At 38.6% G+C, this 18,939-nt stretch overlaps 1 protein-coding gene across 1 annotated transcript in view; it reads left to right on the forward strand.

The window, feature by feature from the left end:
- LOC310944308 (transcription factor 4-like) overlaps positions 1–16,172 on the forward strand; it is a gene marked incomplete at its 3' end in the record, with an annotated part of 84,589 nt that extends 68,417 nt beyond the window's left edge. Inside the window, exons 6-7 of the mRNA XM_083910049.1 lie at positions 14,804–14,930; positions 16,090–16,172. Of these exons, the coding sequence (XP_083766175.1) occupies positions 14,804–14,930; positions 16,090–16,172 (210 nt within the window). The remainder of the gene's footprint in view (positions 1–14,803; positions 14,931–16,089) is intronic.
- Positions 16,173–18,939: the final 2,767 nt, after the last annotated feature.

Consider the following 18,939-nt stretch of genomic DNA (forward strand, 5'->3'; position numbering starts at 1 on the left):
ATCCACTCTGTAGCTGTACATTTGTACATTTGTACATTTGTACATTTGTTGTCATTGGAGATTTGATCTCATTCAGGTTCAGTTTCCACACTTTGGCTCCGGCTTTAATGTCAGAGTGGAGAAGTTTTTACATTTAAAACACATAATTAGCTCTGAGTGCAGCAGCAGCAGGGACCACACACACACACACACACACACACACACACACACACACACACACACACACACACACACACACACACACACACATCTGAAAACTGTCCGCTTATTTCACTCCAAACCGTTGAAAAGTGGACGAGTGTTAGTTTTTGTCGCCGCTGAATTAGCGCTTTGTGTCAGTTTAATGGTTGTGTTTCCACGTTGCATTACTCGCACGAGTAAACACAACCTGGTCGAAGCTGTTTCTCTTGTTGTGGACGAAGCCAAGGGCTCTTATTTTGAAGGCCAATTGCCGGCAATTCCTCTTTAACTTCCTGCACAAACCTCTTGACAACAATAGCTTACACTGCTAAGACTCACCTGTGGCTAATGCTAACTCTAACTCTGTTTATAATAGAAAAAGTGGAACCAAATTAGCATGTAGACATGTAGATTAAACAAATTTGCAGGATAAAGCGGTGAAAGGTGACTGAGTGAGGCTAATAAAGCTAAGTTGTGATTAGCATCGCCTGATTTTTGCTTGTTTTGGTCAGTGTTTGTTAAAAAAAAATTAATTTTCCTCTCAGTTGTGTCAATTTAATGGAAAATGTTCACATGTTAATCACCCAGGAGAGTAAATTTAACCGGCAAATACTTTAAATACTACAAATGTTTGAGTCAAGAAGTTTTCAGAAGTTAGCATGTCAATTTTTGCCAATTTTCTTGCTAACTCTCCAGCATTCTTGTCTGAAGCAGATACCGGTCGAATATTATGAGTTTTTATTATTAAATGAAGCAAATTAAGCAAGATTTTCCCCCGATTTTTGGGCTAAATCTGGGTATTTTACGACTTGACATAGCATCTAATCCCATCGTTTTAGTTTGAGAACTAGCTGTGATATTAAATGATAATCTTATGTATCGTAATTGCTCTAATTGCATTTAAAAAAAACTGCTGTAAACCTCATAAATGGTTTTAAAACGCACAGAAATCACTTTATTTGACATTTTGGTAAGAATAGAAATATATATTTTTTGTCATTTTTATTTGTTAAGTAGCACGACTTCGGGAAGTAGCTTGAAGCTAATTATTCATGCGCTACCGCACTTTAGATAGCTTTTATCAACACTGTTATTCAAAAGGTTTATTTTTTTTAAATTTAACAGTAGTCATTTTTAAAGGGTAATATGATAAAAATAGATACACCCTCGTGTACAAATGTGTGTTATTAGTTAAAAATGGACGCGCACACACACACACACACAGTCTGTGTGACCGTCTGACTCGACAGTGACGCCACTGAACTCGTCTATTGTGTCTTTAGCTGTGGTGTTTGTGTCGGAGCTGAACTGGGAACCTGTCGTGTTGGCACTGAACCTCCTCTGGCCCTGATTGAGGCTTGGTTTTCGGGGGGGGGGGGGGGACGTGGCCTCCTGCCAACGCTTACGAGCCCCAACCCCCCTACAGGCAGCTCTGCAGCCTCTAAAAACAACCAACGCCTCCCCAAAAACAGCCATTGTCTGCTGGCAGAAGGTGACATGAATGCACTCTGAGCTCCAGCAAGGATGGAGAATGTGACGTTTGAGTCCATGAGACTTTTAAACCAGGTTATATTTACATTTACAGGCCATTTTACTGCTGTATAAAGTGTGTGAATGTCTCAAAATATACTTTTTATTTTTAAATCATTTCTGAAAACATGTGGAAAGACCATAAAATACTGTCGGTATTACTGACTAGTGACTTTAATGTCACTTTTGTGTTTTGGTTCTAAGCTCGTTGGCTGTGTAGTCGCCGCTACGTTAGCTGCTAGCAGCAGAATTTGGTTGTAAATCACAAAATATGCTCACAAACAGCCAAGTTAATGTTGAATTCACCTCCGTTTCAGTGTCAGTTGTGTGTAAAGAAGACAAATACACACATACTGTATTTGTTAGCGAGGTGATTTAGCATTAGCATGTTTCAGCTGCTCTGTGTTGTGTTCAGTGACCGTTTTAGCCGAGTTTCTTGAACTAACGCTAAAGAAGGAAGAAGAGTTCTTGTTGTTAGTGGTAATAAAGGCACATTCTGGCTAGCGTTACGAGGCGACAGCACTGAAGCAACTATAAGCTAATATTAGCTAACTGGCATTGTTAGATAATCTTAAGTGCGGAAAAAGGAAGTAGAGTTCTTGTTGTTAGTGCTAATAAAGGCACATTCTGTACATTTGTTGTAGTTGTAAATAATCTGAATTAGAACCGGTGTGTTATTGTACGAGCAACTGAGCTAGCGTTACCAGCCGACAGCACTGAAGCGGTTATTAGCTAATATAAGCTAACTGGCATTGTTACATAAACTTAAGTGCGTAAAAAGAAGAAAAGTTATTGTTGTTGTTAGTGGTAATAAAGGGACATTCTGTACGTTATTTTGTTGTAAATAATCTGAATTGAAAGTGGGTCACCTGCAATTCAGTGTGTCACTGTGAGAGCAACTGAGCTAACCCGAGAGCACTGAAGCAGCAATAAGCTAATACCAGCTAACTAGCATTTTTGCATAATCTTAAGTGCTTAAAATGCAAATAAAGTAATTAAAGAGAGCCAAACTTCTTCAAGGTTAGCATGCTTAACTCTAAGTTCTCTTTCTTCCTCACTCACCTGTTTCGGAGAACTGGGGTAAATTCCTTAACCTAAAGCTGGCGTCTCATACGTTATGCTAAGTTATATATACTTTTGTAGTTCTATTTTTTATAATCTTTATAGTCAATATCTTCTATATTGTACATTTGTAGACGTAAACATTCACGTTTATCAGTGTATTTTACACATTTGTTTATATTTTAAAGTTACATACTACAGCTTTAAGTAGCTTGTTTGACTCTAAGCTTCTCTCTTTTGTGTGTAATTGTCAATTTGAGCTGAAGATTCATTCTTAACCGACGTAAACGCCGTGAACTGAAGGATCGCTCGCAGATGCGATCGTACGTTGCGTACTCGATGATCTCCGCTCCTCAGTTGTCGTCGTCCTTCTCGCCCACCTGTGTTTTTGTTGACACGTCGCGGCCGACTTTCGCGCCGCAATCGACTCGACAGTCGCTTCAAAGCTCGGCGATCGCACGTCAGCGGCGCGTTTACACCTGTCACACAAACTCACGAGGACAGACTGTCGACGTTGAGGACAAAGCTATTCACACATAAGCTGCAACATAGATTTATATATATTTATATTTATATTTAAGCGATAGTGAGAATAACAAACATACATGAGCTGAATCATCATTAAATCCTGGTGTTTTTTTGTTACTGTGGGGATTTCTGTGGCTGCACAGCTGCTGTGAGGATCACCTGAACCTCTGTAACCACAGGAGAACCAGCCTCATGGGTCGTATAATATACAGCTGCACACACACACACACACACACACACACACACACACACACACACACACACACACACACACGTGATGATATCTAAAGCCGTCTAAAGGGACATTCTGTCTACATCAGCAGAAAATACCACATCTATAGGATGAAGGGTCGGAAGATGATGCTCTCGCTCTCTCATTAGCACTTTATATGTTACTGTCGCACGCCCCCTCTCTTACCCACAATATACACTGTACGGCTTTATACCTGACATTTTTTAATTGTTTTTCAGCTTAACTTTATATATATATATGTATATATACATGTATATGTATATATACATGTATATGTATATATATGTATGTATGTATATATATATATATGTATATGTATATATATGTATGTATGTGTATATATATATGTATATATATGTGTGCATATGTATACATATATATGTATATATGTGTATATGTATACATATATGTGTATATGTATACATTTATATGTGTATATGTATATGTATATACATATGTATACGTATACATATGTGTATATGTATACATATATGAGTATATGTATACATATGTATATGTATACATATATATGTATATATATATGCATATATGTATATGTATATATATGTGTATATGTATAAATATATGTATAGATATGTGTATATCTATACATATATATGTATATGTGCATATATGTGCATATATATGTATATATATATATATATATGTATATCTGTGTATATATATTTATATATATATATAAATGTGTATATATATATATATATATGCGTATATTTATGTATATATATGTGTATCAGCAGGTCGACACAGTGATGAATGCGAGGTTCAGTGAGTGATGGAAAAATTGCTGAATATCACATTTTCACTCGCGCTCAGAAGATTTAACAGGTGTTTTTAGATACATATATATATATATATATATTTTATTTTTTTTAAACCGAGCTTCAAACAAACGTGTGACTGACAAACATTCACGTTTGAGTCGTTTATCATTTAAAGCTGCAGCGCGTCGAGCTTCCGCCAGAGCAGGTTCATCATCATCTCCCACTGCGCTCTTCATCCAGCCTTAATAAGCTGAACTGCACCTTTAAACCTGTCTAAGGGCTCCTCACACACGCACACACATACACACACACACACAGATCATCCATTGGGGTCACAGGAGTTCATTTTAGCATTTTCCTTGTGGGGACCAGGCTTAATGTCCCCACAAGGAAAAATGTCCCCACAAAAAAGGTGGTTTTCCAGGCCGTGGTCCTCCTCTTCGCCTCTTTTGATCCAAACGCGATTGTGCAACCCGACAGGCCAGGAAAGTGTCCGACATAGTCTGGAAACTGACGTTATTAAACTGCTCGGTCCCCCATGCACCAAATCCCATTGAGAAAACCAGCGTTATTTGCTCACGCGGACACACGTGCCGTTGTTCTGCTGCTACCCCGTGTGGTCACGTTGTGTCACTGCGGCGAATCCGAATGACGGATGTCTAGCAGCCGAAGTCGCAAAAATAACGAGTTTAAATTTATAGACGGAGGCAGCAGTGGATCAACGACTCCATGTGTGCTGTGATGTTAAATCCTTGATTTTCTCTATGGGATTTGGTGTGAGGAGGAGGAGGAGGAGGAGGAGGAGGAGGAGGAGGGGGCGGAGCCTATCGTCAATCAATAAGCTCGTCTGAAACGGACAGCAGTGAAATTATGAACGGGATTAAATTTGTTTAGAGAAGAAAAGAGTTGAGATAATGTTGGGTTTGAAAATAAACATTGATTTTTATAAAAGTCATTTTAAATCATTATAATAACGTGTGTGTGTGTGTGGAGATATTTCACTCACAGCTGTTATCCAGCAGCTCTGAACACACACACACACACACATATTCTTGTACTTGCTGCATACTGAGGACCAGCATTTCCACTTTATAAATCAACACAATTACAAATATCTACTTCATGAATGACATCTACAAAGAACTACTGGTTGTAGTACCATAACATGTCTGCAGGTGGAGCCCCAGAGCAAAAACCGCTGGAAAACTTTTTTTTTTTAATTTTATTTTTTTTTAATTTTGGGTCCAAACTTTTATAAAAACGTCGTACTATACTATGTCAACCAAAATTAAAAAAAAAAAATTTCACCACAAATTTTTGGTCTAAAATTTTACAAAAACGTCATACTATACTGTCGTCCAAAATTCGAAAAAAAAATGGACCCAAAAATGTTCGTACAAAATATTACAAAAACGTCATACTATACTATGTCGTCCAAAATAAAAAAATAAAAAATTTGACTCAACATTTTTGGTCCAAAATTACCAAAAAATTGAGTATAGCATGTTATAGCAACCTAAGGAAGTGATTTCAATGAAAACAAAGTGAGGACCGGCCAAAATGTCCTCACTCTGTAAAAATGACCTCACTTTGTTGGTTAAAAACCCTCACTGGTCCTCAGTATGCCGCAAGTACAAGAACACACACACACACACACACACACACAACTGCCGGTGGCTCTCAGGAGACTCTCAGCCGTCGTTCAGTCTCATCTGTCGGCCGCACAGATCCACTCTTTATTTTTGTTTTAACTATCGATCGCGAACACACACACACACACACACACACACACACACACACACACACACACACACACACACACACACACACACACACACACACACACCCCTGTGCTGTATGTGTGTGTGTGTGTGTGTGTGTACGTACAGGACCACCCAGTATGTTCTGATGGAGCTCATTTAAATCCTCACAGTTGTGGTGAGTTATCTGACGTGTTTCAAAGTCTCGGTAAATTAATCTTTTTTTATTAAGTTTTATTTAAATTAAAAACAGCATCATAATAACAATGACCTCATATAGGCTTTAATATGCGCTGATGTCAGTCAGTCTGTTACCACTTAATATCAAGTTATGTGTGTTTTTGTTTATTTATAAACTCATTTTGCATCATAAATATGTTTATTATTGTGAAGTACGCAGCGTTTCACATCATAAAAAAACAATTTTATGTGGAATTTTCTGGGAAAATATTGTGTTTTTTTGTGAAGTTGACCTTTTTATCACATGCTCCGCCCCCTCCTGACCAGACGAGATGACTTTATTATTATAATTATTTATTATTACATTTTTATTCATCTGTAGTGAGTTTTCAGTGACTATTTTCACTTATATACTATAGCCGTCATAGGTCTATTTAATCTTTTTTGCATTTATGTGCACAAAATAAAGTAAAAACACACAACAGAAACATTATGCTTTTAAGTTTAATTATTTTTATTATTATTACACACACACACACACACATTCTTGTACTTGCTGCATACTGAGGACCGGGTAAATATGCTGGCAAAGTGAGGACCAGCATTTCATCTTTATAAATCAGCACAATATATCTATATCTATGTAGAACGACTGGGTGCAGTACCATCACCTGTCTGCAGGTGGAGCCCCAGAGCAAAAGGTGTGTGAAACTTGTTTTTGTACCAAATTGAGGAGCTCTGTTAAAAACAGAGTGTATCATGTTTACAACCTTAGGAAGTGATTTCTATGAAAACAACAAAGTGAGGACGGACCAAAATGTCCTCACTTTGTTGGTTAAAAACAAAAAAGAACACACACACACACAAGAATCACAGCCTTCAGTGCAGTACCTCAAACAGCCACACGGAAAACCTGAACTGTTCCTTTAACTGGCAGAAAAATGTTTAAAACATGTTAATTATCGCTGAGTCATGATGTTGTTTAGTGTGTGTGTGTGTGTGTGTTGTTTTTCACCTGTGTGTGTGTGTGTGTGTCACATGACTCTAAAGTGATGCATGATGGGATAGATCAGTTCCAGATGACTCTGCAGGAGAACTCTATTCTTCATTCTTTCTTTCATCTCCTCGTATAAATCTGTCTCTCTGTCCATCACTCACTCATTTCCTGTCTCCTCCTCCTCTCTTCTCTCTCCTTCATCCCTCTCTCCTTCATTCCTCTCCTTCATCCCTCTTTCCTTCATCCCTCTTTCCTTCATTCCTCTCTCCTTCATTCCTCTTTCCTTCATCCCTCTCTCCTTCATCCCTCTTTCCTTCATTCCTCTCCTTCATCCTTATTTCCTTCATCCCTCTTTCCTTCATTCCTCTCTCCTTCATTCCTCTTTCCTTCATCCCTCTCTCCTTCATCCCTCTTTCCTTCATTCCTCTCCTTCATCCTTATTTCCTTCGTCCCTCTTTCCTTCATTCCTCTCCTTCATCCCTCTTTCCTTCATCCCTCTTTCCTTCATTCCTCTCTCCTTCATTCCTCTTTCCTTCATCCCTCTCTCCTTCATCCCTCTTTCCTTCATCCCTCTCCTTCATCCTTATTTCCTTCATCCCTCTTTCCTTCATCCCTCTTTCCTTCATCCCTCTCTCCCTAATTCCTCTTTCCTTCATCCCTCTTTCCTTCATTCCTCTCCTTCATCCTTATTTCCTTCATCCCTCTTTCCTTCATTCCTCTCCTTCATTCCTCTCTCCTCAGTCTCATCCTTTCTTTCTACCCTATTTCTTATTTCCTTTTATTCTTCCTTCCTCCTTCTTTCCTTTCCTTGCTCCTTCCATCACTTAATTCTGGCTTCCTTTTTTCCTCCTTCCTTCCCTCCCTTCCACCACTTCCCCTTCCTTCCTTCCTCCCTTCCTCTGTCCTTCCATCCTTCACTCCCTCCCTTCCTCCACTATTTCCCATTGTTTTCCCTTCCTTCCGTCCTTCCTTCCGTCCTTCCTTGTGTCCTTCCCTCACTGCTTCTGCCCAATCTTTCTTCTTGTCCTCCCTCCCTTCCATCATTCTTCCTTCCTTCCTACTCACTTTCCTCCATCCTTTCCTCCTTTCCTGCCTCCTCTCTCTCTCTCTTCCTCACTGTTCTTTTCTTTCATTCCCTTCATCCAACAACTTTTCCTCTCCTCCTCCCACCTGGACTTTTTATTCCCTCCCTTCCTTCCTCCCTCCTCTCCCTGAGCACTGTCCCTCGCTCCCTTGTCTCCTCACTCCTCACGTTGAGTTCCATCATCCATCCTTCATTCCTTCCCTGCCTTTTTCTCTCATTTCCTCCATCAGAGGCAGAGTTTATCGTGTGTGTGTGCGTGTGTGTGTGTGTGTGTGTGTGAGAGAGAGAGAGTGTGTGTGTGTGTGTGTGTGTGTGTGTGTGTGTGTGTGTGTGTGTGTGTGTGTGTGTAGCTGGCAGATACAGTGAGGTGTAATGTGCTGTCTGATTCCTCTCTAAGTGTTCTTAAATGATCGCTATTTATTTGTCAAGCCAAGCGTTGAACGCTAATTAAGGAAAAATGCTTTGAACTGCTCTGTGTGTGTGTGTGTGTGTGTGTGTGTGTACACGTGTGTGTGTGTGTGTGTGTGTGTGTGTGTGTAGCTGTTAGAAGATGGAGGAAGTGTCATTTGGTTAGTCGATCCCTGGCTGCTCGGAGTGTGTGTGTGTGTGTGTGTGTGTGTGTGTTCATTTTTGTGTGTCCCTGTGGTTTTTCATGCACTGACATCATTTTAAACACACACACACACACACACACACACACACACACACACACACAGAGAGAGAGAGAGAGAGAGCAGGTGTTTCACAGGCTCGTGCGCTCGCGTCAATGCCGTCTTTGTTTGTGTGTTTGTGTTCTCACGGCCGGTGCTGGATGCCGATTGGCCGCCTCGCTCTCAGGCTCTCGATAGTGTGCTGCGTTCGAGTGTAACCTCTTATCACGACCTGCAAGAGGATGTTTGTGCACACTCTCGGTGAGCAGTCGGGGAATCGAACCCCTGACCCTGAAGAGGGTGCGGCGGCCCCCACGTTGTGTCCACTATCAATTAATATATCAATTAATTTCTCCATTAATTAGTCATTTAGTTCATGAAATATCAATTAATTGTGACTGATTTAACCCTCAAACACACCACAACATAGAATATTTAAGTGTGGTTGTGTTCTAAATCACACACCAAACTCCATAGAGAAAATCATCGTTTTTACCTCACAGTCATACAGGCCCTGCCTCTGTGCTGCTGCTTCATATCGTACGTTTACGTTAAAGACGTAAACCCGATCAAAGTTTAACGAACGCCGAACTGGCGCAATAACACGTGTGAAGTTACTGACCGAGGCTTTAGTGAATCGACCTCTCCTGTGCGGAGCCTCGGTGATGTGAACGTAGAATCGACGCTTTTCTCTATGGGGTTTGGTGCGGGGAGAGTAACCGCTCGGTTTCCTGTTGTTTCAACCGTGAAATAAAGCAGGAAAACGTGTTTTTATAGTTTAATTTCAGGAATATAATATTAATATTAATAATAGAAACATAATAATACGTGTATAAATGCGTCACTAATAAAGGATATGATGAGTGTGATGACGTATCGCACATGATTAGTCATGTCTTTGTGGTTTGAATCAGCGGGTAAAGCAATGTGTGTGTGCAAGCATGCATGTGTGTGTGTGCACGTGTGTGTGTGTGTGCACGCTTGTGTGTGTTTCAGGTTGTGCGATTTCAATTCAGTGTCTCTGCTGGTTTCACTGTTTCAGGTAGCAACAGCCTCAGGGCCTCACTCCTCAGGGTGTGCGTGAGTGTGTGTGTGTGTGCGTGTGCGTGAGTGTGTGTGTGCGCCGCGCGTTTGTGTGTACAATTGTGTACAAATATGTGTGTGTGCGCACATGCGTGTGTGTCAGCTGGAGTGAAGCTGGCATACAGGTGCGCCGCTGCCTCGCCAGCACTTCCTGGTAATTAATGACTTCTTCCTGCCTCTCTCTCTCTCTCCCCCTCCCCCTCCCTCCCCCCCCCCCTCATATTTGCGATGGTGTAAATTAATGACACGTGAGCGTTTCAGCGTTTCACTCACACGACGACAGAAGGTTCAGGATAAACTTTATTCACTTTGACGTTAAACTCTCGATGTAATTGTTCCAACGTTTTGTTTTGTTCTGCCTTTTTTTTCTTTCTTTCTTTCTCGACGGTGACAAGAACAGATTGATGGACCACCTCGCTCACAAATATTATGACAGGATGTGGTTAGCATCCTGTGGTTAGCTTAGCCTAGCAGAATTTATTTTCAAAAAGGAAGCAGAGGTAAACAATTAGCTGAGCTAATCATTAAGAGCAGAAATAAGGGGGTAAGCAGTTAGCTCAGCTTAGCAAAAAACCTGACAATAGGAGGGAGCAGCTAACTTATTACTGATAGCTAATAACGTCACAAAATTTGGTATTCTTAAACAAAAACCAACAACAACAACGGGGGAAATAGCATATATTAAGGTTCAAGGGGGAATAGCCTGCTTAGCTTTGCAGAATTTTTCAAAAAGGAAACAGGTAAACAATTAGCTGAGCTAATTATTAAGACCAGAAATAAGGGGGTAAGCAGTTAGCTTAGCTTAGTAAAAAGCTTGACAATAGGAGGGAGCAGCTAACTTATAACTGATAGCTTAAAACGTCACAAAATTTATTTTTCTTATTTTAAAAAACAACAGCAGCAACAACAGGAAAATAGCTAATATTAAGGTTCAAGGGGGAATGGTCTGGTTAGCTTAGCAAAAAAAGAGCGGGGGAAATAGTTAGCTTATCTTAAAGATTGAAAATGTGTTTTTTTTAAAGAAAATAAACTGGGAACAGGAACAGTTATCTCAGCATGTCAAAACACCAGAAATAAAGGGAAACGTTTAGGTTAGCTTAGCACAAAAAAAAGCTTAGTGTAGCTAAAACACTAGAAACAGGAGGAACTGTTAGCTTAGCTTAACATGAAGAATGGAAATGGGGGAAACAATTAGCTTAGCTTATGTTAAGACCAGAAATAAAGGGGAAACATTTAGCTTAGCTTAGCATGAAGACCAAAAACAAAAGTGAAAACACTGGGACAAACGCTAACGTGGCTCTGCTCTACCAACAATTCTATCAACACAGCTCAGTAATTAACGTTTTTATCACAGAATTATAAAATCAACATCGACGTTCGTTACCATGACGATGACAGAGTTACAGCCTGATAAAATACAACGTTATGAACAGAATTCAAATTTGTTTTTTTCACTTTCGCTCTCCTTTTTACATCAGTCTGAGTCAAACTCTCTCTGTGGTAATCTATCTTAGTTAATACAGTCTCTGTGAGCAGCTGGGTACCGAGGCAGAGTCAGCTGTGTGTGTGTGTGTGTGTGTGTGTGTGTGTGTGTGTGTGTGTGTGTGTGTGTGTGTGTGTGTGTGTGTGTGTGTGTGTGTGTGTGTGTGTGTGTGTGTGTGTGTGTGTGTGTGTGTGTGTGTGTGTGAGAGAGACTATCACGGAGGCTGGAGTTTCACTTCTGTGATGATGAAAACAAAATGTTCCCCTGGATCAGTGCAGAGCAGGGCATTGTGGGTAAATGTAGGTCACAGTGGACGCGTGTCTGTTCCCACTCTGAACAATAGGTCGCGCTCTGGACACAGAAATCCTGTTGATCTGATCACAACAAGACAGTTTTTGTCTTAGTCCCCGAGTTAAATCACTCGCTAATCTAATCCAATCCAGGGTTATTTATATATCCCAGTATTACAATATTATACAAAAAAGACGTATTTAATAAATGTAAGTGACTATAATTTGCCACTGACTGTTGCTTGTGTCTTAAAAACATATTTTTTCAGAATAAAAGCTCCCGGGCCATGTACTGATTGCTGGGCGGTCCAGTTTTGGCCCACGAGCCACCAGTTGCTGACCAATGATAAACCAGTTTACGACACGGCTGTACACAGAATTAAAATACTTTAAAAATAAATAAATAACAATAATAAAACAGTTAGAATTAGCGTTAGAGTTGGCGTTAGGGTTAGAGTTGGCGTTAGGGTTAGAGTTAGCATTAGGGTTAGAGTTAGCATTAGAGTTAGAGTTAGCATTAGGTTAGAGTAAGAGTAGGCGCTAGAGTTAGCGCTAGGGTTAGAGTTGGCGTTAGAGTTGGCGTTAGCATTAGGGTTAGAGTAAGCGTTAGGGTAAGAGTTAGATTTGGCGTTAGAGTTAGCATTAGGGTTAGAGTTAGCGTTAGGGTAAGAGTTAGATTTGGCGTTAGAGTTAGCATTAGGGTTAGAGTTAGAGTTAGCGTTAGGGTAAGAGTTGGCGTTAGAGTTAGCATTAGAGTTAGAGTTAGAATTAGGGTTAGAGTTGGTGTTAGCTTTAAGGTTAGAGTTAGCGTTAGCATTAGCATTAGGGTTGGAATCAGGGCTTGTGCGCTCGGACCCTGATAAGTAAAATACAACTAGATAGAAAAGCTCAAAGTATAAAAGTAAACAATAAAAAGACGAGTTTTAAAACCAGATAAATTCCTGTAAATCCTTCGTCGTCACCTTGAACTTAAAGTTAAAAATGCGGCGAGACAGACAGACAGACAGGACGCAGACATAAAGACGTAGCTGTGTTACGCCTCCAGCTTCTGGCTTCATCCAGTTGCCGGGGCGACCGCCCGGAGCTGGCTCGATGCTGGAGTGCTGGACGAGAGGAAAAAAAAGAGAAAGAGAAGAAGAAGAGAAAAGAAAAGAAAAAAAAGCTCCACAATCAATGAGAGCCTTTTTGTTTTAGTGGGAACCCCCCTTTACTCACACACACACACACACTGAGGACTCTGTGTGTGTGTGTGTGAGTGACTTTATTTAAGACAAGCTCTCTTTTGTCTTAAGCAGCAGCAGAAAGACTCACTCAGACTCGGCCTGGCCCTGTAATTGGCCTACTTAGGCCCTGATTAGCATGACAAAGGCCTTCCTTTGGCCTGGCACTGCCATGCTAACTCTTGTTTGGAGCCACAGAGACGATGATGTGAATTCAGATTAGACTCCGCCCCCCTCCCTGCTTTAAATACACTAATTACTTAACGAGAAACCTGTGTGTGTGTGTGTGTGTGTGTGTGTGTGTCTATTTAAAGGATGGGGGGTGAGAGTTTTTTTCACCTCTTCTCTAACTTTTTGTGCCACTTAAAAAAAAAAAAAAAAAAGCGACCTCCTCTTCCTCTCCTCCGTCTCCTCCTCCTCTTCTTCTTCTTCGTGTGTCCGATTGATCGCGGTCGCGTCACTTGTTGCTCGAGCGTCGTTTGAACTTTGACGGAACGCAGGACGACGCGAGAGCGACTTTAATCCACTTTAGAAGTTTAGATCAGGAAGTGAAGGAGCTGCTTCTCCTCACTGAGCAGCATGAGGTAAACACCTTCATCATCATCATCATCATCAGCTTCATCATCATCGTCACTGGGGTTTGCTGTAGTTAGAGGAAGTCACATAGATTCATTTTTTGTCCTTTATTTTGAAAAGTCGTTTTGTTGATTCAAAGTTGTGTTTTTAAATGTGGTTTTGAATTAACGTTATACTTCATACTTTACTTCATCCTCCACTTTATACTTATGTTATACATTTATTCATTTTATTTAAATTATATCCATCTGTCCATCTGAGACGATCTGATCATCGTTGATGTTCAGATTAACCTCTTTGTTCCTCAGTGTCAGATTAAAACGCTCGTTTTGTTTTCACCAAGATCAAACGGATCAAACGCGACTAAATTCACTTTATTCAACGTTAACCTTTTTTTTTTTTTTAAATAAAGTTGTTCATCTTTAGTTTGAATGAATGAAAACCCTAACAGTCACGGTCACATCATCAATAATCCATAATAAACCATAAAAATATATAATAATCCATTATAATCCATAACAATATAATATATAATGATCTATAATAAACGGTAATAATCTATAATAATCCATACTAATCTGTAATAATCCATAATAATCCATTATAATACATAATAATCCATAATAATCCATAATAATATAATATATAAGGATCTATAATAATCTGTAATAATCCATAATAATCTGTAATAATCCTTTATAATACATAATAATCTGTAATAATCCTGAACATTCTGATGTGTTTTTTTTTTTCAAATTTAAAAGAGCTTTCATTTTCAGAAACAAAAGTCAATGTTGTGTTATAAAACACGCTCATTTTATTTTATTGATCGTTATCAATATATTGATAACAATTAAGATGAATTGAGTCGTTAATATGAAACGTCAATTAAAAGGTCTTACACCTGTGTGTGTGTGTGTGTTTGTGTGTGTGTGTGTGTGCGTGCGTGCGTGCGTGCGTGCGTCGTGTCGTGTTGTGTCGTTATTTTGCCGTTTTATTTCCGTGTCGATGTTTTTCTTTCGTTTGAAGTCACATGATCACGTGATCACATGTCAGATCAATACTCTCCCTCTCTCTCTCTCTCTCTCTCTCTCTCTCTCTCTCTCTCCCTCCCTCTGTGTGTGTCGGTGTCTCTCGTCCAGTCTGGACTGGGCTCTGATCTGGGTCTGGGGAGTCCGGGCGCTGCGTCGCCCACAAAGTCCAGCGCTCAGTTTTATCAACACTACGGCTCTAATCCACGCAGGAGAACGCTGCCTATGGACAACATGGGTGAGACACACACACACACACACACACACACACACACACTGTCGTTTTTATTCATTTAATTATACGAAAAAACACCCAGATTAATTCAATATGAGTAAATATAATAATAATAACAGTACTCATTTTAAATAAAAACATCAAATTATTAAGCATTTAATGTTATTTAATACAACGTATGTATTATAATGCAACTGAGACAAATTAAATTCATAATAAATGAGTAAATTAGCTACGAAAAGTAACAAATAATCACTTTACAGTCATAATATTTATGATTTAAGAGGGAAAATGTGTTTTAATCTTGTACATTTTATACGTTTTGGACCCAAAAACTGCACAAACTCGTTATTCTATATTAAGACGCGGGAAATCGGATTATTTTGCTTAATAATTGAATAAAAAACAGCCTCCAAAAGGGTTTAAAGGCCTGAATGTAATTAATTATCTGCCTTATTAATATATTTAATCATTTAAATATCATAATATATGTCGACTAAAAACAGCTTAAACAAAGACGACGGTAACTTTTCGCAGCGACTGTGGAGAATTTTCTTTTTTAGGTTTCGAGACTCGGAAGGCCAAAGTGTGTGTGTGTGTGTGTGAGAGTGTGTGTGTGTGTGTGTGTTGTTTTCAAAGGGGGGGGGGGGGGCGTTACAAAAAGGACATACAGGGGAAAAAAGTCTTTAAAAAGCAGGACAATAGCGACTGCCATGTAGCCTTGGTAGCGTTAGCCTTGAGCGGACACACACACACACACACACACACACACACACACACACACACACACACACACACACACACACACACACACACGCACACACACACACACACAGTGGTCCAATCTTCCTCCTCCTTTCATGTTTCCATCAGAATCTCACCTTCCCTCTTTAATAGAACGCTCTGTCGCTCGCTGACTTCCCTTTGAGAGAAAACCCTGAGAAATAATATAAACATGTGAGAAGCTGCTGCTTCTTCTTCTTCTGCTGCTTCTTATTTTATCAAACAAACAAACAAACAACAACAACAGAAGAAGAAGGAAAAACAAATCCGTCTCCGTCCATCATGTCCTCTGTGTCCTTCATTCAAATCCAGACAAATAAAAAGCAGAATGTTCCTTTAAATCCTCTCATCTTTTCTCTTTCTCTCTCTTTCTTTTTAGAGATTCACACAAAAAAAGTTCGGAAGGTCCCTCCCGGCTTGCCGTCCTCGGTGAGTGATGACATGACACTTGTCTTTCTGTGATTATTATGGTCTGTGAGCGGGAAAATGGCTGCTGATGATGATGATGATGATGATGGTGTTGATGATGATGCTTTGATGGAAAACAAAACGTGTGGATTATTATCATCGTCTGTTCACTTCCTGTTGTTGTTGTTGTTTGTTTTTGAATCAGCCGTAAATCCAACGTTAACAACTTTATCTCGTATATCACACACACATATATGTGATATATAAATGTTGCTATTTAAACACATTTTAACGTTATATTTGTGATAGGAGTTGATTTAAGTTATATGTAATATTCCGTATTACAAGTTACAAGTTATTTCAACACAACTTGTATATGTATATGTGAATATATATATATATACATATATGTACTTTTGATAATGTGAGCACAATTTAATGTAATTTGTTAATGATCATGTTATTAGTGATATATAAAACATATTTAATAACTTTTTAATATTTATATACATATATATATATATAACTACAATATATATATATATAATTTAGTTATATGAGCACAATATCATAATATTGTTAATAGTATCATTTCAAATAAATGGCTTAATATTAGTTATATAAAGACACAATTTTAGGTTATATTTAATATTCCCGTATAGCTACATTATATTATAACTCAATTCTCTCAAAACTCAACCATTTCTTTAATGTTATTATTATTAACATATATTATTATTATTATTACATGAAAGTAACTTCACATAATGATTAATTAATGAGTTAATTTTGGTTATAAACTAACTTTAGTTGAGTTAAATCAACACAATCTAATGTAACTGGACGATTTTAGTTTATCTTATTTGCTATAATTTCAACTTAAATAGTAACGACACAGTTTCATATAATTTTTCGTATGAAAACTGTTTTATGTAACGTGTTAAGTTTAGTTAAACCCAATTATTTCAACACGACATTTCAGATTTCACTTTTTTTGCGGCTACAAATTTAAAATAATGACCTTAATTATGAAAAACGAGTGCTAATTTTCGTTGTAAAAACCCAGTTTCTAGTATTTTGTTCACTTAAATGTACAATTTAGTTTGGATTCAACTCCGTTTGTGTGTAATTTGTTGCTGTTTTTAAGTCGATCACAGTTATTGATTAATCATCTGGATTTTGTGTTTCTCTAATGACACAAAGACGGACTTTTGTTGTTGTTGTTGTTGTCGTGTGAAATGTGTGGTAGATAAATCGTAAAGCGTTCCCGACTCTTGTCGTTGTTGTTGTTGTTGTGACGCAGTTCGAAGGACATTTTATTAGTGAATTTCCGCTTTAAACAATAACACTTTGTCTCTTTGTGTCTTTTGTCGCTGAGCTTCTTTCATGTCTTTGAATATAATATAAACTCTTTAACTCATTTAATCCAGACTTTATTGACATGTACAGTTTATATTTAGATTTTCACTCTGACCTCATGAATGGACTTTTAAATGGCGGCTGAATGCGACGCCGCGTCGGCCGCGTCTTTGACTCTGCAGGAGTCCGTCTTTCTGCGGACGATTGTCCCCGTGTCCCCCCCTGTGTCCCCCCCACATCTCTGTGTCTCATTCAGTATGTGTGTGTGTGTGTGTGTTTCCACCTTTTGTGTGTGTGTGTGTTTCCACCTTTTGTGTGTGTGTGTGTGAAGTGGACGGATGGGGACGTTTCCCTGTGGGACAAAAGGAAGTGAGGCGTCGTTTTAAATATGTCATTGGCTGTGAAATGTGTATTTTTAATTCACTTTCACAGTATTAAATGTTGGCGGAAGTGAAAAAAAACCGACAGATCAATAACGCGTTTGTTCACGTTTAGCTTTAATTCGTCAAATAGACGTCACTTTTCTGTGTTTTTGCTGTGCTGAAATGAGGATTATGATTCAAAAACATCACTTTTTATGCTAGTTTCAAATTCAGGTCATTTATCTCCAAACTTGCTCCATCAGTTACTTAAAGCTGGTTATACGTTGTTGTTGTTGACCGTTAAATCCGTAATAACTTTTAGTTTTAGAGTAGAATTTTTGAATTCAACGTTGTTGACAGTTAATGTGTTAAAAACATGTTAGCTAGCTAGCACAACAGACACACAGTACAGCAGCTAAGTTTAAGTTAGCTAAAATACAACATCACTGACAGCCGCATAAGCTAACAATTAACAGCATTAGCTGTGTTTTTGTTTAGTATTTCTTTCTTCTATTGGACCAAAAATTGTTGTAGTTGTTGTTACAACCCAGCGCAGCGATGCTAATTGCACTAAAAAAAAAAAAAAAAGATCTTACAATGATTATTAAATGTTTGTGAAAACTCAGACAGGAAGTTAGCTAAAATACAACATCACTGACAGCAGTGTAAGCTAATTGTAAGCTATCTTTAACCCTTAATAAATAAAGATCACGTTGTTGTAAAGTGGTACATAATTCAAATTTAAAATAAGTGGATGTGAACAGTATCAACAAACGGGAAGTTAGCTAAAACGTAGCTAACTTCTGACCGCAGCATAAGCTACAGTATCTATAAGCTATTTTAAATCCTTAATGAAGGTCAATTTTAACTCGTATTAACAGTTAAACTTTTATTTAGGAGATGCATTTTGAGTTCCAGTGTCGTTTCGCCAAACAGGAAGTTAGCCAAACAGCTAATTACGGTCCATTTAAAGTCTGACGTAAAGGTCTTACGTTAATGCTAAGTTTTAGCATTAAGAATATGACATTGGTTACAATTTTATTTAAGGGATACATTTAGATTTCCCTTGTAAATTTCCTCCCCTTTGTTTTAGACGGTTA

This window comes from Microchirus variegatus (genome assembly GCF_963457635.1).
Source record: "Microchirus variegatus genome assembly, chromosome: 1".
In the NCBI taxonomy this organism is placed as follows: Eukaryota; Metazoa; Chordata; class Actinopteri; order Pleuronectiformes; family Soleidae; genus Microchirus; species Microchirus variegatus.